This window comes from Opisthorchis viverrini (genome assembly GCF_000715545.1).
Source record: "Opisthorchis viverrini unplaced genomic scaffold opera_v5_11, whole genome shotgun sequence".
Taxonomy (NCBI): domain Eukaryota; kingdom Metazoa; phylum Platyhelminthes; class Trematoda; order Opisthorchiida; family Opisthorchiidae; genus Opisthorchis; species Opisthorchis viverrini.
Genome location: NW_008751667.1, coordinates 3,211,762 through 3,238,021, shown reverse-complemented (window position 1 = coordinate 3,238,021; position 26,260 = coordinate 3,211,762). Strand labels below are relative to the sequence as shown.

The window sequence follows — 26,260 nt, the reverse complement described above, 5'->3', positions numbered from 1 at the left end:
ATTTGTTGCGGTTCCCAGAGAACATGGAGAATAGAAAGGCGCTGTTGTTGTCTGTGTGAGCACCGACATCTAAGACCATGTCGTTCGTCACGAAAAGCCCCTCGTTTGGGTTACCGGACTGAGATTTTGCGTTCGCCACTACGCCGGAGTTGGTCTTACGTGCATTACATCAGTTTGCATTGTCCTTTAATGAGCTGTAGGTTTCAGTAATTTTATTATTGAATATATTCCATGTGTACAAAACCCAAACCCACGTAAGCCCCGTGTTTTCCGCCACTGACGTTCCTAATTTCAGTTTCCGGCTTGCGCCTTCAGTTTTTTATTTCCATCTATGTTGCCCAGCTAACTTTTTAAGTCGAGCACTCTGTTCTGCATAACGGACTGCTTGAATCAACCGAATCTCGCTCAAGCATGAAACCAGAGTATTCTCCAGTCCTTACTTCTTTTGGAGAACCCCATGGTACTGAACTCAGCGTGGATGTTTCCGACCCATGTGATATATGTGGGCACACGTTCACTCTCTGCGAACTAGGCTACCGAAACTCTTAACCTCACTATTCCCAGTGCAAGCTGACGGCAAGCTGTTCTAGAAAATTTTAGCTTATGCCTAGATGTGTTTTCCCATCACAACAGCCGATATCATAAGAGATCAGGTTGTAACTATGTTCTGTTTCAAGAGTCTGGCGGTAGATGATCTTCTGCTGTCATCCAACGATTACCGCCGTCTCGGTGTGCGTACTGGCTGCAGTGTTATGCTTATGGGGTTAGGATTGGGGCGGATGCTGATTCAACGGTCATTCTGAGGGAGCATACGGATCCAACGGCATCTCAGCCTTAAAAGTTCATATATACTTTTTCGTGGAGATTTCGTCCTGTAAGTGAAGCTACTTTATGCCGCAAAGCCGAGAAGCACTGTACAGTTGTTTCATCCTTATTGGGAATCATCAGCAGTGTGCATCTCACGAAGCTCCGAAGAGTTCCGAACCCGCGACCTCCCGGCTAGTAGCTTGAACACTTAACCACTCGGTCATGAGTGACTGATCAGCAGTGTGATTAACTCGCACTTAGACAGGATATAGCGCCGCTCATCCTTCAATCATGAGATCCACATCACGCGGACACACGTGTTGACTGGCTCCTCGAACACCGACTTCTCAGATAGAAGTTTCACTCATCGGGTGAAGCTTACTTTTCCACTGAGCTACTTATAGATTGTTGGTAGCGTGAGAAGGTTTGGGATAGATTGGCATAGATTGGCCTCACTTACAGGACGAAATCTCCACAAAAATCCCAAATCTCCTCACACTATCTACTATTTAGTGGATGCGTTCAAGAAGAAGCCTTTGCTATAGAGAAGAATGTTGGTAGCTCAGGCAGCACAGATGGTCGTTGGCTTGTTCGCTGATCTGGGCAGAGGAGAGTCTAATTTGAGGCAGCAATAAAGTTTGCTTTCACCGATACCTGGCTGGCTGGAACCGGATGAAACGAATACAGTAAGAATATTAGTAAACATTTTACCAATAAGAACTACAGGGCCAGTCTAAATACGGTACTTTAGGGTATGTTGAGGTAGTTGCACCTTGTTCTACAGACTGAGTGTCGAGGGGGGGAGTACATTGATCCATGCGAATTCATCTCTCTCGGAGACAGATTGAGATGAGTCACGTTCCAATAGAAGGTCGTCAACAGGTGGCTGGTGGAACGTCCGAACTTTGTTAGATCAAGGTGATAACCAGCTCGACCATCCTGCCTTAGTTGCAGTGGAACTGACGAGATATGAAATCGATGTCGTGGCTTTCAGCGAACCACAGCGACTTTCAGTTACCAGTATCGTGAACGAAAGCCGGGATACTCATGGCTAGCTACAGAATTCCACACGGTGCAGTCTGGGTTCTGCAGCCCCTAGGATGTCCAGAGGGGATGTCGTTAGGTCTACCTATCAGGCTGTTCCAAGCTACCTGAGCGAAGCCTCAACCTAATGTCCTGGAGAGGCCGGGGTTTCAGACCCATACTAGAAGGGCTTCATGTGACTATTGCTCTATAGACTAAGCTCGATAATAGCTACCTGGCTAAATGAGTGTGCTCATGATGCCTCTCTTGGTTGCATGGCTTCAACCGTCTTGTTAGTCCGTAATGAATCGACAATTATGGGCCACCGGGTTGGCATACTGATCGCTTTGGAGCTGTCCCGGCATTGTGTGCTTGTGTTCATCTCCTTCGACGTCACCCGCCCATTCGGAAACGCGTGTCAACCCATGCAGGGCAGGCCTCCACTCAACTGTTCAGAAAGATCTCTCAACTATATGTCTCCATATACCGATTAAAGTTCTACTTATAGCCGTAGCATAGTTTTACTCGCAGCAGATTGAGTGCACTTCAGAACGACAGACTTTCAGTTTATTATGCAACTAACCATGGTTTCAGAGCCGGACGACCTAGCTTCGGCATTTTGAAGACAATACCGTGCTACTAACCGGTGGAACAGTAGTCAAAGATTACCGTTGAGTAAAACATGGCTGAAAGACCGGGTAGCAGGCGAATTCGTTTACGATGACCCTTCAGCTGACTAAATGCTGCGCGAAGGATTGGCGAAAATGGGCAAAAAGTGTATCATATAACGTGGTAAGTAGTCAGAAAATTGCCCAAAAATCAGGTGGTACGTAAGCTTTTTTCGGCATGCCAAATGCGCCTAGGGTAATCTAAGATCTTTTTGTGCACAGAGTCCAGAGTTACTGAGAGTTTCGTTTATTTCTGAAGGATTCTACTAATCACAGAAAAAATCTGATCGTAGTCAGAAAAGGATGAGAAGGTCCAGTCATAATACCGACTTAGAACTGGCAGTGTACAGCTGGGAAACCCCAAGTTTACAAGGGAATTAAAACAACTGTTAACGGAGGCAGATCTTTGAAAAGGAAGATACGGATGGGGATAGCTCTGAATCACTGTCTACGCAGAGGGTTTCACGCTGATAGCACTTGCTTTCTGATCTATCAGTTAGAAATCTAAGGAGCTACTTATAAAATCCAGGCGCATAAATGTGGCATTGGATAGGGTACATATCCCACCAGATTTGGGTCAGTAGTCGACGCCCATCTCCTAAGTACTCCAACTGCTTTTCAAGGAATGAGATCTTAGAACCAGGTGTGTGTCTGAATAAGTTTCCTCTTGGAAAGTACCTTGCTGGACTTTCACACAGGTGGTGCCGCAGAAATGAAGATTCGTGTTGAAATTACGAAAAATTAAAGATATCTACGGGACTATACACTGTAAGTTGCGCTCAAACACAAATGGTGTATGCCAGAATTCCCGAACAGGATTTCATTTCTACGTGAATATTCTGAACAGTTATCTAGGAATCGTGGTGAAGAAAATTCCATGTTTGTGATACCCTTAATGTAATGAAATAAAACCGGATCGGCGCTTATGTTCCGGCGCAATTATTCTGGTGAGTCCACACCAAAGGGACAAGTACTGGCCTCGAGCCTTGCTCTTATCAGAGCTCATCAGCTGTACCTATCCTTGACCTTGTCAAAGTTTGAACTCCGGACGTCTGAAATGTGAGGCGAGAGTGTTTCCACTAATCCACCAGAGACGTATTGGACGCACTTGAATTATCGATCGTGTCCACGCCTGAGCAATGTGATTAGTTTAAGAACGGCTCGGAAGACGACCTAGTGACTCTCCTGGTTGTGTTGATAGACTGACCCCCCTGTCAGAACTTCTCTGTCAGTACATTTGAATCACACTTAGATATGAAATTCACATCACTTAGTCAGGTGTTGGTAAACTTTTCGAGTGACAACTTTTCATGCTGGAATTTTCACTTATCCTGCATAATTGTTATTCCCCTGAGCAACTCACAGATTTTGAAAATACACTCATTTCCAAAAGAATTCGGATTTGACTTGAGACTGAACTTCATCGCAGCGGAATCTCTCATTCCGGATGTAGTCTTTTTTAGCTGGATATGACGCAAAATGGCCGCGTCAGCTCTGATCGAGAATAAACTTTGTCCTCAGGAAGGACTGTTCTGAGACTAACACTAAAAGAATGCTAGCGAACATGGATGGAGGAAAATCGTAAGCCATTTAAATCGAAGCTACAGTCAAGTCAGCGCGTGAGTTGGCACCAAATATGCCACCAGTAAATGTTACATCATAGGCAGTTGGTGAGTGTTAGTTTTTGATTTAACAGATGGTATGTGCATAGCCAACAGGGCTAGTTAGTCTGTTCACGGGCAGGTTACTCTGTCACGTCGCTTACTAGGGTCTGCCTGGCAGAAACTTCATCGATCACACTCATTTCACTCGACAATACACAATGTATTTGCGGCCTGACTTTTCGTTAAACAATCCTTAGTGGTGAGCTAAGGACTGACTATTTCCATATGTCATGTCCATTCCGAAACTAACCTCAGGATAGAATGATCCGCCTTGCAATTTGCATGGCGCGATCGCGAAAATCACGGTTGTAAATCGGTCGTGGGTTGCCGAAGAGTTATCAGCAATCTGGTGAGTAGCTTCCCTTGAGAAAATAGCTACGTTTATGTTTAAAGGCGCATAATTTTATCAGCGATCTTTGTATTACAGTAATTCTACCAGAGGAGACCCATGGGGCGTCTCGCATGAGCCATGAATTGGTGTACGGGCACCACGCTCTTGGGGAAGACTCTGGAAGAGACCATCTACAACCCGACGATATTCGGATCTCTGTGGGACGGATCGCTGCACTGTGGTTGAATGGTAAGTTGGTTAGGGAATCTGTTTCTCGTTTATGGTGGCCTGTGTCTTGAGCAATCGATAGTGATGTCATTCAACTTGTTGCAAATGGAGGCAAACAAAGCTCTCAGAGGGGATGATCCCTCTCTGTTTAGCTCGTACCTATATGGAGTTGACGGTAATCCAAAGTTATCCTATGATATTATCAAAGCGGGCAAATGCGATTCGTATTCGGATGTGTCCAGTCAGTACACAGATTGCTTTGTATTTTGAACGACCGTGTTCCTGTTCTGGCGTAATTATTCCGGTGAGTCCACACCAGAGGGAAGCACTGGACTCGAGTTTCGCTCTTATTAGAACTCATCAGCAGTGCATATCCAATGGCCGTGCCGGGATTTGAACCCCGGACATCTGACATGCGAGGCGAGGGTGTAACCACTACTCCACCAACGCACGTTGGACGCATCTGAATTATCACGCTTGAACAGGCGAAAGTGTTCACACTGGAGCGATGTGATTGGTGTGCCCGACGTTTTGTATTTAAACGTATAGCAAAGGATGATGTCTTTGATAGCTAAACTATTTGTCACGTTAAATGAATTTTTCGTAGCTAACATTCGACCATGGTGCGTTCTAATGCACCACTCGGAACCCATATCTAGCGAAACCTACTCATATTCTATTGATTTTACGGAGGTCAAATGCAAAATACCTTGAAAATCAATGGCATTTTTGGCAGGCACACAGGAGCTGCGCAATCGGTCTGACATTTACCAATTTAGATCAGTCAAAATTTGTGATTTTTTTTATATTACTTGGGGGAGAATCTCCATTTGGCAATTTAATTTAAGAATATGGTGCATTTTTGTTGAATCATTTCTGCATCGAGCATACAGACATGTACGCAAGCTGAACCAGTGAAATCGCAGCTCACAACTCAAAACAAAACCATACAACAGTTCATTGCATTAGCAACGGGGCGGTTTCTCCGATAACCAGGACAAAGCGAGCAGAAAGCAGTGGTCATTTGAATCATGACTGAATGGAATGTGGATAACTCAGGAAATTTAATGGGCTTGGGGCTGACTCCAGTTGACTTTCACTATTCTAATAAATCTGATTTTATGTGGTTCAGTGTCACACTTGTGTAAATGAGTCAGGCTTATCTGGTTAGTTAAATGTGGCCGATCGATCGATCAACCGAGTACCCATCGATTTTTTGTTGCAAACAAAAGAATTTTGCGCTCCGTGGTGATGGCGCATAGCTACATTGGTCGAAAACGTCATGGATCGAGAGCAGTGTGCAACTGAGTGAAAATGTTTTATGTCTGTTACCTGTTACCAGTGTCTAAGCATAAGTAAATTGCCAAATGAATGGATTGACGCAGTTATGAGTAACCCTAGACTAAAGTATCACCAGTCAACAGGCGTTGTGGCTTTGTCATACGCAAGTGCTTCCCACCGAGATTACTTCCAAAGTTTTCCACTCAAACAAAAGCACTTTTAAAAATTTACGCTAACATGCGTTCTTATTCAAGAAGTTAGGAACCCAAGAAGTGATCTAACGTGGCTGTTCGGAAGAATTCCGGAGAAACTTTTCTCCGTTATAATTGTTACAATTTGTTATGTTACCGGTGCAATTTGTTTCGGAATGAATGGTCGAATCGGATTCCGAATGCAGAGCATACAGAGATCGACGAAAATGAATACGCGTTGATATGCAACTAGCTAAAGTCGACAGAGCACGTAGAACGAATGGCCCACAATCGCTTTCTGAACTAACTGAATGACGCAGTCCAAACTCGACAGCGGTTAAAATTTCGGTAACAAAACAACTTCCACTTGGATTAGAACAACTCTAATCTTGGTTTAAGAGCTTGGGAATACCTGACACTTGCTGCAGCGGTCTGGTGAACTGATGTCTCCACAAGTTCAAAACTAAACGTACCATTTGAACGGGCCGTAATATTTTGAGCTGCATTCACTAGTGAGGTTTGAGGATACACATATTTGAGAATAATTTGATTTCTTATTTTTCAATGACTCGAAACCCTCGAGAATGCGCCGTTTGTACTAATCACCCGCTTGATTGCACCTTGCAAGATGAAAATACAACAAGCTAGCCAAATACTGGTCGAATACTTACCTTTCTAATCTCACCCAAATTTGGCTTTGGGGCTCAAGCCCATGAAACGTTGCGCTATGTTAATCTGGCGAGGAAAGGTGGTATTCCGCCAGTAGTACTAGTTTTGTCGCGGAGGATATCAACGATGGGTTTATAGAGACCGGTGGTGGTGCTTATTTATATGCCGTCATGTTAAGCATGGCAGTGGCTTTCACCAGACCCTAGGGTATTTCTTCCGATTTCATTACCTTGATGGCCTCACGTCACATCCCAGTCCTAACAAAGAACATACTGTGTTTAGACATTGTTCCTCGTTAGATCCCTTACAGGTGCCAGTCAATATAAGTAAGTGGATGGCATCCACATCGCATTCGCCGGTCAGCAATAGTCAAATTACTGGAAGGCTGTGCATAGTTCAACAGTCATAGGCAAATTGCGTTTATCTGAATATGACGATGAGTAGAATCAATCGGTGCTAGTAGAGACTCGGAGAACAAGGTCGTTGAGCCGACCCATAGGACTATCAGGTACCCCATGCGTGATAGTCCAACGGAAGACTCCGGCAGAAACTATTTGGTTGAAATCAAGGTACCGGCGTTCTCCTTGGTTTATTTTGGTATAGAAGCTTACAGGCGATCCAAGGTGACGCTAAAGTATAAATAGTTTTGATGGTAACGAATAACCTGGTGGTGTTTTTTCTGACAACATGGTTAATGATGTTTCCACCGAATGACAGCGTCATGCGTTCACTAATAAGGAAATGGAAAGGGCTTTGCTTGGTGAGCCAGTGAGTGCGCTGGTGGCACAAATTTCCCTAACTTGCGAACTTCCGCATAGTCAATGTTACACTAGGGGGAGTTAAACTCATCCGCTTTTTGCGTCATCAAGACACATTGCCTCTGATAGATTTTCGAACCCATGTGAATGACTACACTTCAGGCCTTCCTCTTAAGTGTTATATCCCACGTAATCTGAAATCCAAAGCCATAGTCATCAGATTAATGGATTTTGAGTTCTCCTGGTATTAAACTTCATCACCCAGCAAATACCCAACAATTTGTTATGGAACGCAAGTATAGGCCATTTGTTTCAAGTAGTTTAACAAGCGACGCCTCTTTTGGATCTGACGTCAATCGGCTCCGGCGACAATTACTCATCAAAGGACTTCTGTGCTCGCGTTCAGTCTGTTCGAATGCCGGTCAATGTAAACGGCGTCCGTCAAGCATTCATGTAAGTTCTCTTTAGAGCAGCAGCGTGACACTGAAGGCAGCACAAAGGTGCGATATACTTTGATATTGGTGTAAATGTACACGTGCTGTTTGCTTCATACCTGTTTTTTAAGACGATCAAATGTCATGCTGACTTCTGTAGCTCGTGCGTTTATTTGATCCTCAAGCATTGGGTATGTTTACTGAGATGGCATGGTAGCTAGCCGTCTCACCCCGTTCAACGGAACAACTGTTGTTTTCAATCAAGACCGCGATGCATCCTGATTGAAGACAAGCGCTTTAGTACTGCATTTAATATCAGGAGCTGTATTGCATAAACAACCGTGGCAGTCCCGTTGTATTATGGTTTGAAGCCCTACTCATATTCGTCCTTATTTATATTCAGGGAACTGAGACACGCATGTCCATTAGCAATCCCGGTGTGTTTATGCCAGAATACGCCTGTTTAACAGTGGGCTTTTTGCAACGCCGTTGTTTCAAAGATGTAGTTCATTTGTTATATTTCCCCCCCCCCCCAGCGATAAGAGCTTTATGGTTGCGCCATCCCGTTGGTTTGAAGATCAATCGTCAGCAGTTAACCTGTTTTGAAACACTTTACACTGCCTGACAGCGAACTCTGTTCCGGTGATTAGTATCTTATGATATTGCCTTACCACACTATATACGTTGCCGTTCCCGCTTAACCGGCAGATCTTGTAAACAGCTTTGTCAGCTTTGCATCGAGAAATTTATGAAACAATAAAACAGAAGGATGTGTGACATCATACTCGGATTTGGGACAATCAGGCTCTTAAAACCCAATGGAGAGGTCAACATCTATTGTTGGCTTTGCCATATCGTAGAAAAAAGCTTTGAATATCGTGTCAAATGTTCGATGCAAATTTTCAATATTCGTACTTTTCCAGGATATTCGGAACCACTCACTGATCTTCTATGAAGGTTGGTTACTTGAATAGATAAATGAGTCCCTCGAGCAAGCGCACTTTACAGGGATTGTAGACCGATTCCTGCTACGCACTGTGCACGAGCGTATAACATTACATCACATTACGCATTACAAAAGGTATGGATTGGCGAAATATACTTAGTTGTATACCAAATTAGTTTTCGTGGGAGGCCCGACTAAATCTCACGTTTATGACATCCTTGTCCAACGGAATATGCTGCACGAGGTCTCCTCATGTTTCAGCTTGAACTGGCATTTTCGAGATGCATACATTGCATAGACGCTACAGACTATTCATAAGTTGCTGAAAACTCAAAGCGTCAGATTTTTCAGCAACCTTATAAGTAGCTTGTTACATCTATACAAAGTAATGTTTACATAAAGGAAACTACTCACAAGGTTGCTGCAAACTCTTCGATATCCCACTAACTACATGGCCTGCATTCAACACACTGAAATTCCGGTACATTGAAAATTGAGCTTGTGAGTATATAGTACTTTTCTTGATTAGGAAGTATTGAGAAATCTTGCGTAGAACTCAAGTGTGTTTTAGTGAGCATCATTCGGCCTTCTGATATATGCTAACATAGTAAAAGTCCTTCATCGTTGCCTTCTAAACGCTTCATCATTAGCCGTATAACACTTCCAACAAGAAGAGGGTTCAAATTCCTTATAAGATCAGGACCATTTGACGAAAGTTAATAAGCATTTGGTAGTAGATTCAGCTTCCCGCTTTTCTAAAAAACCTATTCCCTAATTGTGCTTGTTTTATACCTCGCCCAGACGATTAATGCTTGAGCAACTAACCGAACACCAGTTTGTCAGCACCACAGTCTCACGTGATACGACTGAGCGGCCTGTGTCCGAAACAGCCTACGTGTGTACGGGACCAAGTCCGTGGGAACCATTCTACTTTCTATCTGTAGTTAGAGTTTTTATCGACCGCTTCGAGGTTTTTTGAGACGTTACATGCCGCGAGTCAATGCCGTGCATTGAACTGTAAAAAAGCACGGCCCTGGTGCAGATGAAGTAGTTGGTCTATACACGATAACAGTGGTATTTTCAATTGAAAAGTACACTATTTGAGTCGTGTCAATCCAAAAAAATGAACCTTCGTGTTTCTGACATGCGATGACTTATTTGACATGCTCTATAAAAATGACGATGTTCATTCAAGGTGAAACGGGTTAAAAAGCTCTGAAAAGACTTCCCAGAACTCTGCTGCACTTTGCTGTAATATATTCCGTTGTTCAATACCTCACATTGATGCGTTATACTCCGCTATCCTATGGAATACTGCACCACACATTGACAACGTACACCTTATAGGGTGAAGAACCGCTGCGTTATTTGTAAAAAGCCTTCCATTTTTGGACACAACTTCAGGGCCATATGGAAAGTGACTTCCATTTTGAGTATTCATACACAGATTATGAGAGAAGCGGTATAAGATAATATGTGAACTACGTCTACCTGATAACATCCCAGAGAGGAAAAACCTGTGGTGGACCGCTGAAGGGTTTTCCGGAACGTTTTCGGTAGTGTTCCTTCAAGAAGATATACCGCAATGTTTTGAATATCATACCCACTGAATTACAAGGCGGTCTTTGTGCAGTACATCCAGCTGAGGCACGTCATTATGGAGAATTCAGTTGGGTTACGTTCTTGTACTTGAAGCGAATGAGTCTGATCAACCACTCTGGAGCAAGATTGATATTATTTGATTTCCAAACCTAGGAGCTCTCTGGGACGAAGGATGAACTCGGTACAAATGAGAACTTTTGTGACAATATCAGAGATTTGAACACAGCGCAAAACTTTCATGGTTGCTGAAAACTCTTCTATTAGTCTCGCTTTTCTTGGAGCCATTTAGTTTCTGTCAAATTAGGCAGACTTCGACAACCGCTCTCATTTGCCCGCGAATCTGGTTCTGATATGAGGCTCACTTATATGCAACTGAGTCAAAAGTTTATGGTGCCCCTATTCAGCAACCTTATGAGTAATATGTTACGTCTAGACAGCTTTGTATTGCGATATTGAAAATATCGTGCCTCTTGACCACAAGGCTGCGATATTGAAAATATCGTGCCAGCTGAACCACAAGGCAGCCTGCTGAGGAGGATCATAATACGTGAAATATCCAGCTGGAATTTACTTGAGTGTCCTGGTAAAACCGAATATGTGTGAAAATGAGAGTTTTTCTCGAAATCTCAGCTATCCTTCACATATAACAGATATTTCTGAAGAGTGAGGGTTATCCACTTAACTATACAATAAGAACACCTCGATACCTATTGTTACACAGGTCAGTTGGAATGAATTTTGGGTGCTGTCCCATGCATGCATTTACGCATGCGGGCGCTTGTCTTTGGTGTGTCCAGTTTCATAATTGCTGATCGGTGAGGCCTCCTGAAACCAAAGTTGACTCTAATATCACAGTTTAAGGGGTGGGCAAGTGGTGGGCAAGTGAGCACACCAATACGAAGTCCGCAAAAAGTCCCCAGGTTAGGCTTGGCCTGATGAGATTCCCTAACATCATTTGAAGGGAGGTGGTCCTGCTTCGGAGAGTGATACTTCCCGCGGCAGTAACCGCAATGAGTATTTTTGGAGATCTCAAGGTGAAACACAAGGCATCACTCTCGTGAAAGCTTTTTTTCGGAAGATTCATGCTGACATGCTGGTGCGTGTTCTCTCTTCCCGAACTGATTTATGCGCTGACTTTAGTCGAATGAGCTACAAATCGTTCGGTTGCTGTCAACTTTGATGAAAGCTTTCCATCTGGTTATTTCTAAAATTCACAAAAATTTCACTCCACTTGCAACTCTTTTTTGCCCCAAAAAGGACAAATTTTATACACGTTATTTGAATGAATTTACTTCCGGGTCATTTCAAGCATGTACACACATTTTTCCTTAGGTGTTTTTTCCATCGATTCACAATTCTAACTTCTATCAGTTACCCTGCACACTTCATTAATAATTCAAAGAAATTCCATCGCACTAGAAACCCATTAATTGATATTAAAACATTCTACCCTATGAGGTAGGACGTTGGCATCTTTCATTCATTCATCTTCCAAAGGTCTTTGCTCAACGACACAAAGGAAACTTACTTGTCTCGTAGGTAAAACCTTCATTGAAGTCATGATAATCCCCTTGCGCATACCAGGACTTTGTAGCTTCTTCTGCTGTGAAGTGAAGAAGAAAGGAGAGACAGCGATTAGCGAAATACACTCCTTTGCATACTAATTTGGTTTTGACTGGAGACTCAGCTGGAACCCAGGTGAATTGCTCGTTTATGATGTTTTTAAGTTACTGAATGTACTGCAGCGGGCCACCTTATGTTTCATTTGGTACGATATTTGAGATATCGCGATACATGTGTAGACAAAATTAGCGTGGGTTGTCCAAGTGCTTTCAGGAGCCTTATGAGTAGTATATTACGTCTACACAATTTATCGCGAGATTATACGATGTTTTTTTAGTCCACACAAGTCAGTGATAAAAATTAGTCGCCAGATGGACCGTTGTTTTCTGTGTTTTTTGACGGATCATTCATTCTTTTCATAACTTTTATTCTATCCAATTTGGTGTTGTTCTCCTGTAGAATTTAGACAGGATGTGTTAATGCTGACCATCTTTTAAATTTATTTTGAACTGTACTGCATCAATAATTAAATGTTTTTAAAGGTCCCAATATCCTGACCTTTTTTGCGATCACCCATTATTTGAAGGCCCCATAAGTTTTCAGTCATTTGGTGACACTGATAAAAGGCAAGTCTTTACAGAGGACAGACCTTCCTGAGAGTTTATTTGCCCACAGCTGGTGTGACACTCATCTTTGGACAATTATTCAAGACGTGCGTGCCAGTTCTTCAGCACATAGCAGTTTTCACGGAAAAAAACAGCACAATCCTGCCAGAAATAAATCCAACAACTTTGGCAGATCAGCCGCTATCTAACACAAGAGCTGATGATGATACAACCGAGTCACTGGACTGCAAAACTCACGCGTTTTGGAGCTCGTTGAGTAACTTCCATCCATTCGTTTGAAAATCTCATTCTACAATCGACAAATCTACTGAAATCAAACAGTTCTTATTGTCCCATCTTTATCAGCGCTTTAACTCAGCATGAATGGCCTTGAGGTAATGGACAAATTTGCCACAGCTGACCCGATTGGGATAAACTTGTGGTTTCTCGGTAAGAGTCATGAAATTGCAAAAGATGTTGCAAACAACGTTGGATCAATACGGGTTGCTTGTAGAACAAGGTGAACTTTGTATTGCATTTTGCGTGTCTGTACTATGACTCGCAAAAGCTACATAGAGGTTCTACTTGATGGCCAAATAGTTCATTACGAACTTGTCGGAGGATTCACTGGTACTGTGAGCCTTTTTTCCCATTCTTGTATTTTTAAATTTCTACAACTAGAGGTATTCATCTTAAGGAACCGGAAGGGCGGCTGACAACGTCGTGATAGCTTCTTTTTGCGACTGTAAAGTTGTCATTCGTGTGATGCGACGGGTATTAGTACATGCCGAAGTTCCTAGCACGTCGGGTGGTTGGTTATCTCAAGGGGATCTACACCCAAATGACAGGGAAATAAACCAGTACTAGCGTGTACCCGCCATAGTGTCAGTGTCCTCTGTGGGAGGGAATAATACTGTTATTGTAGGCACAAGAGGGTTTGAGTTACCTTGCTCTTCCTTCAAAGCTATCATATGTTGGTATTCATTAGAGAATTGACCCACAGTTCCTCAACAAATCAACCCAGTAACGCATTGAAATCAAACGATGTGGTGTTGTGAGAGTCAAACTTACCTTTATTATGCCTCTAAGGTATACTTAGTTTTACTGCTTGATAGAAATAACCTCACTTACTTTTAATTCCATCAGGAATGCACTTTTGCCGGCGGCTCCACTTCATTTCGTTCAGTAGTAAACAATACATTCGGTTTAGATACTGTTGAGTCACAGATTAATACTGATTTTAGCTGAAACTATGCATTTACCAGTGTATATATCTCAGCTGACGTTCAAACACTAGAAAAGATTGACGGAATTCGGAAATAAACCCACATGACTACCTCCAAAACAACCAGAACACCAGCGAGTATTCATCTTTCTTGCGCGTTTTGTCATCTTAAGCTAATGTTCCATTAGTCTAGACATTATTTCACCTGATGCTCAAAAATGGCCTTGAGACATCAATCCCAGTTGAAGACCATTACAAACCCGAGATTCGGTACAGCTTTACCCGAGTGTCTAGCTAAAGCTAGGGAGGATCCCAGCAAATTATGTTGCGTACGTTGTCACGGTTTGCTAGCTGATCTAGGCACCGTGTTTGCAAAGTGCCTCTTGATCAACTACATTGATATTACCAGTGTTTTGGTGTGCAGCTGAGCATCGAGATTTGACCTCTTATTTTAAGGAGATGAACAAAACTACTTGAGTGGTATTATTTCTGATTTGTTCGTTTCTACTAGGTTTCGACCGCTCTGAATCAGAATATTGGTTACACTAATAAAAATACAAAACTAACGTCATTCCATTTTTCAAACCAGCCGGTCTTGTTGGACTTTACTTCTCTGGTCCTGCAAGTTTGGATGGATCCACCGCAGCGCGGTAGTGATTCTTTACACTTTAGTCCCATCACAGACTGAGGTTGTGTGTTCGGAAGGTGAAACTGAAACATTGCGGTGGTCTAGACTCCTTTACGTTCCAAACTGTCAAACTGGCGATACATCGGAAAGTAGGGTGAGAAAGTGGAGTAATATGCTTGTTTTATGGGTAATAGCAACCGGCCAAACTGTTTTTTTGTTCGTTTACCAAATATCGCGGTTCAGCCGTGCGAGCAACTGTTCTCACACTTCCCCGCTCACTGCCGTAAATTCATTACCTCGTGTCTAGTGTGTAAATAAATGAAACCTGCCTAAACGCGTTCGTTGTCAGTGATTTATACTGTTACAGGCACACTCCCGATTGACGTCAAGGCTACCGTTCTATGCAGCTATCTGTCGCAGTGTTTTTTGGGTATGACTGACTGCGAAGCTAATTTGTTCGGGACAGACCTTTGTGATCACCATTGAACACAAAGTGCACAATGGGATCAAACAGCAAAATCGTTGACAAAACTTGTCTTTTTGTACCTGATTCTGGAAGGTCTTTGTTATGTTGATATCACTGAGACCAACGGGTTTTCGTTTTAACGGTGAGTTTATTGAAAACGGGGTGCAGTTCAGCATCATTCAGTTCTCATTACTATTACCGAATTTAAGTCACAACAAAATCCACGGTTTCGGGTACTCCTAATTTTCGCTCCCAAAAATTTCCGTTTTAAAGCTGAGGTTCTGGATATCGTAGCCGAAATTGGTAGAGATCTCGTTGAGGATCTCAGGTAGACTTGACCACAGAGGACATCGCCGTCTGAATTACCAAGGAAAAACATTAACCCACCTCAATAGACTCTGTTGGGGTGAGATTTCTGGCGATCACCTGGGAACCTTGAGTAACTTGGGGATTAGCCGATGTGAATGATATGCAAGCACTTGCCTATGCAGTTTCTACTACATTTCATTCACTGACTGCGCATCGTAAAATAAAGTTGGCGTCTGAATCGAAAAAGCAGACTCAAACTTGACTTCATTTTCGAAAAGTGCCTGCCACCTCTCTGGTACCAAAATCTTTTTGAATGAACGTTTAGCTTATTTGTAGTGACAAACACAAAAACTTGATTGGTTTCCCAAACATCCGGCTCTAACCTCGTTAGTAGATTGTTGGAACTGGTACTTTGAAAAGGATTTCTTCATTAGCTAGACTTTTCAGAGGAAAACTTTGATTAGAAATAGCTAGTTGCTGGAAACCCTGTCTTAGTATTGTGCAGACAGTGGGGTCACCGAATTCCACAAAATTCGTTCAGTGGTATCGGTAGTTTGAATCACCTGGTCCCTTTGTTTTGAATGAATCGATTAAAATTTCTGTTCGTAGCCAGATTTTTTCATGTGAATGTTGGAATTACTGAAGCTGGAGAGTCAAAGAAGTCCTTCATATTCAACAGCATACAGATATTCTTTTGGATAGTGTCAGTACACAGGATATCTCAAGACTCCGTTGTGAGGTTCATTGAAATTTCCTTTGTTTCTGAGTCGAGTAGAATGAGACAATCTCTCACTGCTGGGGACAACGCCAATCTGACAAGCCTAAACAGGTTGTGGCCTTTCTAGAAGTTTTTGGCAAAATCACGAACAGTTCAGAGTAATAACAGTAGAATATTCTGTTTATTATAACGATAATCTTTTTAGTGAATACATAGAAAAGCGTCGTCATAAAAATTCCCTAAAACGGTTTAGAAATAAGTCCGTTTCAACAGCAAGCTCACTAGATCACTGTATCTTTCTTGCTCCAATAATCGATTACCACCAGCTTCCTATAATCTGTACGCAAAAGGATTGCCAATTTTTGTAGACACGGCGCACACGCATGTGAAACGATTCCGGAAGACTCACCCGTGATAGTAGCATTCTCCCACGCTCCTTTGTAGGCCAAGTTTTCTCCGTAAGTGTCCATATCGCTGTGCCGCATGCACTTGGTCTGTGCCAGTTGTTCTGCCCAATTCTGAGCTGTTTGGGCCAACTTCGCATCGTAGGCAAGAGGTGGGCTTCCGTGTTTCTCACGAAATCTGAAGTAGACATAACCGCTTGATGAAGAAATCCAAACTGAATTCTACAAAATACTTGGTACATTCGGTGACCATGACACTCGGCAAAAGGCGGACCCAGCTAGGGAAAAAAGACTGTGAAAGTCGTGGAAAAACCGTATTGTTAAAGGTGATTTTTATCCTCGATTTTTTAGAATGTGCTGACACAAGAAAAGAGAAATTTGGCGAAGCCACTGGACTATGGTAGAAAAAACTTGATTAGATGGCGAGCTTACCAGCCGTTTGTTTCTTAGATTTGATGGGATAGAAATTCTTCGCTAAAAGTACATCGATTGCCTTCTATTTGTCACTGCAAAAATAATCTCTAAGTTGGTTAAAATAAATGAGTAACTCGACTAGTTTTGGTGGGGAAATTTTAGTTCTGACTGCTTTCAAGTATGATTGCCTTGTAGCCATCAAATTTAGCCAACGTGTTGATTTACTTCTAAAGTCCCTGAAATCCTCTGTCCGTACTATTCTCACGCACTTATGTGCTTCCCTATATGCGTTGGCCGCAGTCAGCCTTGTTATTGGTATTTTTCGACGCAAGTTGCTTTGCAATGGACAGGAAAGAGAGTTTGTAGATCTACTATTACCATTCTGGAATGAAAAAAACTACCGAGTATGTTAACCTTAGAAATATGGTTTATAAAACAGCCCCACGCTTGCTCTAATATTGACCGTCTGTATGCATTTTACGGAGGGTTGAGTGTTCGGGCAAAATTTGGATTAAGTTATGGCTGTATGTGCTGTTTGAGCCCATGAGGTTTTCAGGTCTGATGTTGAGTTCCGGATATTATGTTCCTGAGAACAGGCGAAGACAGTTCCAGTAATTTTTTGGGGAGTTACCGCACAAACTCGGGTTACTGTTCGCCTTAAGTACGCACTGATACGAAGATAGGGCTTACCGATAGTACATCCTTGAAAGTGTCAGTTACAAGGCCACGTTCGAAAGCTGTGAGGACGAAGAATACATCCTCACGACGCGTCAGCTGATCATTCGAGATCACGGAATTCGACATTACCGGACGTTGGCACATTCAATTAATCACTACAAGGCAGCGTGCATTTGGCAAACTGGGCCAAATCCGCTCGTTTTGCGTTATCACATTGCGCATTCCTAACCCTCGAAAATTTGCCGTACGAGCATAAAACCCACAGTAAACTGAATCAACAGGACTTACTAAAATGTACTAAAGACATCTGGTCATGTGTAACGAGGTTCTAACAGCCTTTCCGGGGAAAAGTTTACTTTAGGGATTCAGCCTGACGTTTTATTGAAGCACCGTGCGAGCATACTTTTGGCGGGCACTTGTAAATTAGCGTAGAGCAAATCAATACTTCGCCTGCTGTGCAAGAATGATGGAAACTCCAGGCCTGTGGAGAATTCTGTCAAATAGGTCATCAGAAACCGAGTTGGTATCTATTTTACCTTTTTCTGATATGGTTCACAAACTTTTTGGGTTTCTACCGTTACAAGTATTTTATCCGCTTATATCACTTCGTCCATTGCACCTAGGTTAATAGTGATTTGTAATTTCTATAGTGATTTTTAACTGTGGTCAATTTTTGAAAGTCACTCTGGCCCCCGATTCCGTTGCACCAACTTAATCCCATAGCAGGATCTGTGGAAATAACCCACAAGATTTCTGATAAAGCAATATTCGAAAAAAAATTATTTCGGTCCCTAAAACTGCCTACTATCTGTAAGAACACGTTACATAATGTAGCAATTCAGCATATAGCTTTAAGCGCTGGTGGTAAGAAAAAATTGATCTAAAGTTTAATTTAATTTGAATTAATAAATTAATAATTTAATTTGATTTAGTTGTTTTCTAACCTGAAACCTGTTTTCGGTTGAATGCTTTCATGCACAACTCAGGGTATCTCCCTCTAAGCTTTCACCATTCACATTCACATTTCTGTTCAGGAGAACTGCCTAAACTGAACTGATATTCCCACAGAATCCCTGAGGGATTTGTGTTAATTCTCTCCTCGAAGATTAGCTCATAATGTTTGGGGTGATGGCACTGTGTAGTCTCCACTAAGTAATATTTGTCTTGTGAAGTGATATTCACCCACCTAGACTTATGTTGTTTGTCCCCATGGGGATTGGGAAAGACATCTGGTTTCCATTTCGGATGACCTTTCTGGTGTGATCCAATACAAGCGGTCTTCGGAACCCACCAGACCCACTTCATCAGAACCACTAACTAGTCGTCTCAAACAAGGTGCAAGTACACTTTCTGGTCCTTTTGTTTCAATTCACATTATAGCAATATAATTTGGTGAGGTTTAGTGCGAAGTGTGACTGTCCATATTGTTGAGCACTGGAGCTACTTTCAGCGATTCTGCCAGTTCCGGTACGAAGTCAAATAGGTTACTTGGTAGCCCACACCTCAACAGTCCCGAGGGACTTTCCTGTTGCAATCCAACCAGCCGGTCCCTCAGTCAGTCATCGGTTGTGAGCAAGCAATATTCCTATGGACTGTTCTCCACTTTCCGGTTAGCCACATTGGGGTTATTCCACACACTTCCCGAGATTCGTAAAAATTCTATGGACATGGGGCAGCAGCGGCATTAATCGGATTTGGGGCCGCAAATTTGTCAACTTCACTTGTAAATACCCAATGTACTTGCCAACCTTACCTTGTCTGATAACCGTCTACCTTCGTTGTGAGGTTATGGGGTTCAGGCAGTCTTTAGCCGATTGTTAATTGTACTTGAAACAATGTCCAAAAATCAGACAAGGTTCCTATGCGTCATTCACCGTGTTTAGTTTGTTTAACCACCACTTTTTGTGGATGAAATCGTACAAGCCCAACCCATGTATCTTCTTGGAATGTTACACATCCTTCGAGCCCAAAACCTGCCTAACTTCAAGGCGGCGATTTTGTTACGGTAGAGGATTTTCGTGTTGTGTTGCAGGTGAGAGGGCAACATCGTCTTGTGGGTTTCCACGGTTATCTCGGGGACTGCGCCTACCTGATGAGCCCCAAGAAGGGCGAAACCGGTCGTGGGCTGTCGAAGAGTTTTCAGCAAACTTGTGAGTGGTTTCCTATGTGAAAATATACTGCGACATCTCGAATATCGTGCCAAAAGAAACATGAAGCGGCCTGTGTGCAGGCCATTTAGTTGTAAAATATAATAAACGAGAGATTAAGTCGAGTCTGTCATGAAAACCAAATTGATTTGTAAATTAGTGTATTTCTCGAAAACAGTTCAATTTGGGTTCAAGTAGAACATAAGGTTGACGGGAACTCGGGGACTGTGCCTACCTGATGAGCCCAAAGTGGAAGGGCGAAACCGGTCGTGGGCTGTCGAAGAGTATTCAGCAACCTTGTGAGTAGTTTCATCTAAGAAAATTTTAAACTCTTCATGGAAGAAAAGGTCATTGTGACCGTACCTCACAGGTGGTTCGCATTGCAGTAGGCACCTGCGGCAGAAAAATCTAACCAGCGACGCCGTAGGATGAAGGCCTTTAAAATCCTTTCAGGTGGTATCAAGTCACTGGTATTGTCCAGTACTCTTTCTGGCGACGTGATTATGATTAAACAGTCTAAGAATACGCGACAGACATACCACTATCAACTTGTAACTGGCGCTGAAATAAGTGGTTCACAATCAGACAGTCAGTTTTGCTAGATACACTTTTGGTGGCTGTATTTGTAAGATGAGGAATATAAACGTCCAAGGTTTGTAAGCTGATAAGAGGGTCTCTAGGAAACAAATTTGACTAAGTCCGACAACAGTGCACAACAAGACCTGTGTGATTTATACTGTATGCCAGCTCAAGCACTAAAAATGCATTAACCATAGCAGGACATCAACTTCGTGAACCGACAATCAATCAGATCAGCCGACTGAACGAATATTCCACTGTTGGTGGAAATGCAGTCGACAGGTCAGGTGATTCAAAATAGAAAATCTGTGAATTACAGGTATTGTTTGCTCGACAGCTTTGCCGGACATCGATCACGTTTTGACCTGAGTAAACAAAGAACTGATTTATGTTGATGAGCCTTGAAATGGTATTGTCGGATCAATTGAGTAAGTTTGTGGAATTCCGTCAAAGAATACGACTGTTAGATTGTTTGATTAAATCAGGCTCCCAAAATTAAATCGCTACGGAATTACCTGTAACTTGATACCCTGAATTTCCTTTCAGTGATTTTGGAGGATAAAACTGTTTCATCACACGAGTGTTTCTGTTTAGCATTTCAGCACCAGCTTCAACAGATCTCCTCATTATAATACTACCCAGATGTGAGTGCATCATTGACTAAGCGATTCTCGAATCGCGGGTAAGTTGAGGGGAAGAATGTGTAAACTAAATTTGATGAGGCTTGAAAAGATACATATTCAAGAAGACTGCAACGATGTTGATATCACTCGAAAGTCGGATGTGAGAACAACAGGTTTAATAAGATACAGGAATTAATAAATTTCAAGTCATGACGTAAGTGTCCCAAATTTCTTATTGTCACTATCACACCGACTAAAGAAACCACAGATAGGAAGCTTCCCAGTTTTCTTTCCATAATTTGCAGGAAATTGCAGAACATCCCACAGGGTGACTCGGACTTCATCTGAAAAACCATCGCACAGTTAGCTGGTCAGCATCCAGTTAAGCTATGTGGAGCATGTAACTGGCGAGTTAACCACACCGCAAATTAGACAGTGTTAACCAGTAGTGACGTGTGAAACCAATGTCGAGAAGTTCATGAGTTTGAATCAATAACTTCTGATTTTCAAACACGTTGAAGCAATGTACGTGACCGTTAGGCTTTTCAAAGCATGTTGGCGCGAATTCCAGACTGAAATCTGCATAAAAAACCTAGCAATTTCAGACATTCATGCATATATCTTGTACACCTCGCTTTGCTCTGAGTCGGTCTGCCGCCCAAATGTTTTAACTCTTAACTACTTTGTAAGCCCATCACGTTCTGTGCGACCAAACAATAGTTTTGGACTCAAATGTGTACTTTCTTTTCGTGCACATAACAAAGCGTCACACTTGCCGTTTTGTAAAGAATAGCATGGTGGACATGGGAACGCACAGCTTAACGACCGAAATCAGCGATTCGGTTGACAGTGCCACTCACATCGCAGACTCTCATAGTCCAAAGCGGTTTTCATATTATCCAGGATCTTCAGCTTGGTCACGTGATTATTTAGTGTAGGTGGTTTCAAGCATGTTTTTCCATAACTTCTTTGGGAGTTGCGTTTTAAAATCTCCACGAGGCCCCTCCTCGATGAAATTTTCTCCTCAAGGTTTGTTTAATTCTTAGATTTAACCCTATCCATTGAACCAATTAAACTATTTTCAACTCCCGACATATGTGGATCACACACGCGCCAGCCTCTTCAACGTACATGACAAAGGGGCTACGTGACAGTTGACTGGAACTGCTATAAATTGATTGGTTGCTTTCCAGTATGGTCTGACGAAAACAAGTAAAGGCTAGCGAATGTACGCACATTTGCAGACTAACTTAGTTCTTCGAAAGACTCACCTGGAACGCAGCTGAATTTCTCGTTTGTGATGTTCCACGTGATTTTCAGGTGAGTGTGGGTTCCCGGTGAGTCTCTCGAAAAACCAAATTAGTTTGAGAATGAGTGTATATTCGCTAATTTCGTGCAATTTGGTTTCAAGTAGAACATAAGTTTGACGGAAACCCGGGGACTGCGCCTACCTGGTGAACCCCAAAAAAGGGTGAAACCGGTCGTGGGCTATCGGCGGATTTTCAGCAACCTTGTGCGTAGTGCATTACAAATATATACAAATGAAGGCTGTTTACATGCCACTCGTAAGATGATGTATAACTTATCTAAAGATCTCAGTGTTCAGATTATTTTCAGTCTGGAACAGAATGATATCGGACGAAGTGTTCCTTCAGTTGATCCCTTTGGATAATACAGCGCAAACTTATAACATGATGCGACTCTTCGTTGTACATTTATTTGGATTCACAGGTATATGTGTGAGGAAAACGGCAAAACGTTGTACAGATGTCAGTGGGCGACACGGTCAAATGAACTACTTCATTATCAGACCTGTTTATCTTGCTTTTTAAGCCAGCACATTTGGTACAATTTTCTTCTGAACAGGGAGTCGAGTGTTTTTCTTTACCAAACTGTTTGTCAGAGCGTGAACTCAGTCCGGTATCCCGACATGGTAATCGAAGGTAACTTAATTCAATGATATTTAAGCCACATTTAACCAAATCCGATCATGTGACAGGCAGCCACAACGTCTTCCGCTGGTATCACTAAACCGGCTGATGCGGTTCAGACCGCTTACAAATGTGATCTAAATTCGGTCACGGCAGGGAGTTGCAACGTTGCTCTGACCTAGCTTGCGAGTAACCGGGCGCCAAAAACTTGTCTGAATTGACGTAATCCATCTGAATCAGTTAGCCAAGTCCCTTGCATTTGCTCCTAAATTTTCACCACGCATGTACTGTTTCTAATTTTGCTCGTGACCGCTTTTGAGTGTTAAATAAATTTGTCATGTGTCAGGCAAGAAGACAAATCACAGAACATACAGAACATGAGCTTTGCGTGCCACCTTAGTTCCGGTTTCAGTTTCCCCACTCATTGCATTTTAGCAGGATGTTCACCGAGAAAGTAAACAGGCAGTTTTGAAGACGAAAGAGAAACCCTAGAGACCACTTGTCAACTTTCCTTCTTCACGGCTACCCGAAGGGTCGGGACTCATCAGTATGCAATGCGTATGTCAATAGAGAGAAAGAGAGTAAAGAATGCAACATTTCCAAAATAGAAGTTTAAGCAGACGGCCCATTATCAGTGGAGTTTCGTTGCACAAGAAGAGGCTATAACGCCATTCACACTTCAGTCATGCGGTGTCTGCCAAGTGATCTGGCGTTAACCGGCTCTTGGTGTCCGAGTTTCAGACCTACAACACCAAATGCGGAGTTCATACTTTAGAAACTCACTAACAATTTTTAAAGCTTTGTGGCATTTTGAAGGCTAAGATATAATCCCGACCACTAGACAATTTGACTAGTTCTACATTAAGTGGAGGCAAACCAACAAAATTTGTGGCTTCTGAGTAAATAAACTTAATGGAACTTTGCAAAAATAGCTTGGAAACCAGTGGTTAACACTAAAATTGTCACTACTAACGATGGTTGCCGAATAAAAGGTTGTCGAACGTCCAAATGAGGTGTATTCCTCAAGTAACTTTTTGGGTATAATATTTGCGGGAATTGATTTAACTAGGCTCAAGTTCAAGCCCGAATATATACCCTATATGCTTCAGATATTACCGTATTCAGTTTCAATGCGCTCTTGTGAAGGGGCTGTTTCCAGTATCATATTGTGAACTTATCCTAATGTTGATCAACTTTCGAAAAACTTCAATTTTACTGCACAGCGGGGTTAAATTTCCACCTTTTCGATTATATCATGGGAAAACACTCAAATGTCCTCGGGGATTAACGGCGACTCTGATGAAATTCGCCACAAACGGGATTGTCTGAGCAAGCCAGAAGGTGGCAATACATAAGATCGCATTCAGAACAAAACCTAACAGCCACAGGTATCAGTGGGCGTACTTGTGGTCACAAACGGAAACCAAACTGATCACATGTCGTAGATATCGATGTCCAGATGATTAGTCTCATAAGGAAATTTGGATTTTGAGCTTACAATGGTTCTATGACAGCTCCACCATAAATGAGATCATGTACCAGTTTAATCGTTAGCGCTCATTGCGTCCAGTCCGTTACATCTGTCTACGATGCGATTTGCTATCCAGTGCGTTTCGTATTCATGTTCGTAAGGCACAGAATGTAACAACAGCTTGCTTTGCAATACACGCAGATACACTTGCTCCGATTCGTTGGAGAAAATTTGCGTCAGTGGTAATGGTAGTTTCGTTGTCTGTTGCCTAGATGAAGCCTAATCTGCGATTCAGAAAATTCCACGTAGCTGAGGTTGTCCGACGCTGATCAGTTGACACCTGAGATTCACAACAGGCTTTCGATCATCCCGTCACCTAGTGAGCAGATATCGCAAGTTTGCGCAGTGAATGGTGTTGAAATACCTGCATAAATTTGCATTGCAGGTAACGTGCGTGTAAGGGCTGCAGTTCGCACCATTGGAAACCTGAACAGATTCGTGGTGATTTTCAGCTCGCTTGCAAGCATGAATTTTTTACCGTTACAGATGGGACTGTCGTACTGGTTGATGCATAACGTTAGCGAACGAATGAAACAAAGCTGTCAGGTGTTTGTTTTAAGGACATCCAATTTTAATAGGCAATTTACCCATCAGACTAACTTGGGATTCACCGTGTAGAATGTGCAGATCTTGTGTAACCATGCGAAGGGTACTTACTGATTGTGAAGGGCAATGGCTTGAGTATTCAGCTCAGTATCCAACATAGTGTACGCAAACGGCAGGTAGCCGGTCGAGAATAGCCCCACTTTGTCGTAGACGGTTGTTTGCGGAGTGATCAAACTCAGTACGGCACGCGGTATTTAGAGTATACGTGCGCTTGCAATCGTGTGAGGACGTCAGTGTACACGTCTGTAAGTTGGTTGGGTCAAAGTGTGTACAGGCACAAACGCACGCGATTGCACACACGCACATGTGCACACAAGTATTCAGCACGTATGAGAATGAATCCGACCTGTTCCAAAAGGACCCAGTAAGCCCGTATATGGCGATTGGTAGTATCACGTGAATTACGTGGTTGAGTGTGGTGGCACGAAATTACTTGGCATGGCCTACGGTCAGTAGGGTTCAGTAGAGCATAGCTTCACGAACGATCTGGAGTTTTGAGATTCATCTGATGAGTCTGTTCCCTGCGCTGATTATCTATTGTGTTTGCATTTTTGGTCGGTATATCAGCGGTGTGATAGTTTTTAGGTATTTACGTACTACACAGCACTTTCGTTGCATAAGCAAGTAGACAGCCGTCATGTTCTGAACGTCAGTTCTGATCTGTCGTTGGTTAAGTGTGGCTTGAAAAACAAGCATCAAACCAACAATATTTGTGGCTTCTGAGTACATAAACTAAACGGAACTTTGCAAAAATCGCTTGGAAACCAGTGGTTAACACTATAGTTGTCACTACTAACGATGGTTACCGAATAAAATCTGTCGAACGTCCAGATGAGGTGTATTCCTCAAGTAACTTTTTGGGTATAATATTTGCGGGAATTGATTTAACTAGGCTCAAGTTCAAGCCCGAATATATACCCTATATGCTTCAGATATTACCGTATTCAGTTTCAATGCGCTCTTGTGAAGGGGTTGTTTCCAGTATCATATTGTGAACTTATCCTAATGTTGATCAACTTTCGAAAAACTTCAATTTTACTGCACAGCGGGGTTAAATTTCCACCTTTTCGATTACATCATGGGAAAACACTCAAATGTCCTTGGGGATTAACGGCGACTCTGATGAAATTCGCCACAAACGGGATTGTCTGAGCAAGCCAGAAGGTGGCAATACATAAGATCGCATTCAGAACAAAACCTAACAGCCACAGGTATCAGTGGGCGTACTTGT

At 42.5% G+C, this 26,260-nt stretch overlaps 1 protein-coding gene across 1 annotated transcript in view; it reads right to left on the bottom strand.

The window, feature by feature from the left end:
- The window catches only part of T265_01093 (hypothetical protein), a gene marked incomplete at both ends in the record, with an annotated part of 28,054 nt that extends 2,853 nt beyond the window's left edge, over positions 1-25,201 (bottom strand). Inside the window, 3 exons of the mRNA XM_009165036.1 lie at positions 12,131-12,205; positions 16,526-16,698; positions 25,081-25,201. Coding sequence (XP_009163300.1) covers positions 12,131-12,205; positions 16,526-16,698; positions 25,081-25,127 — 295 coding nt within the window. The remainder of the gene's footprint in view (positions 1-12,130; positions 12,206-16,525; positions 16,699-25,080) is intronic.
- Positions 25,202-26,260: the final 1,059 nt, after the last annotated feature.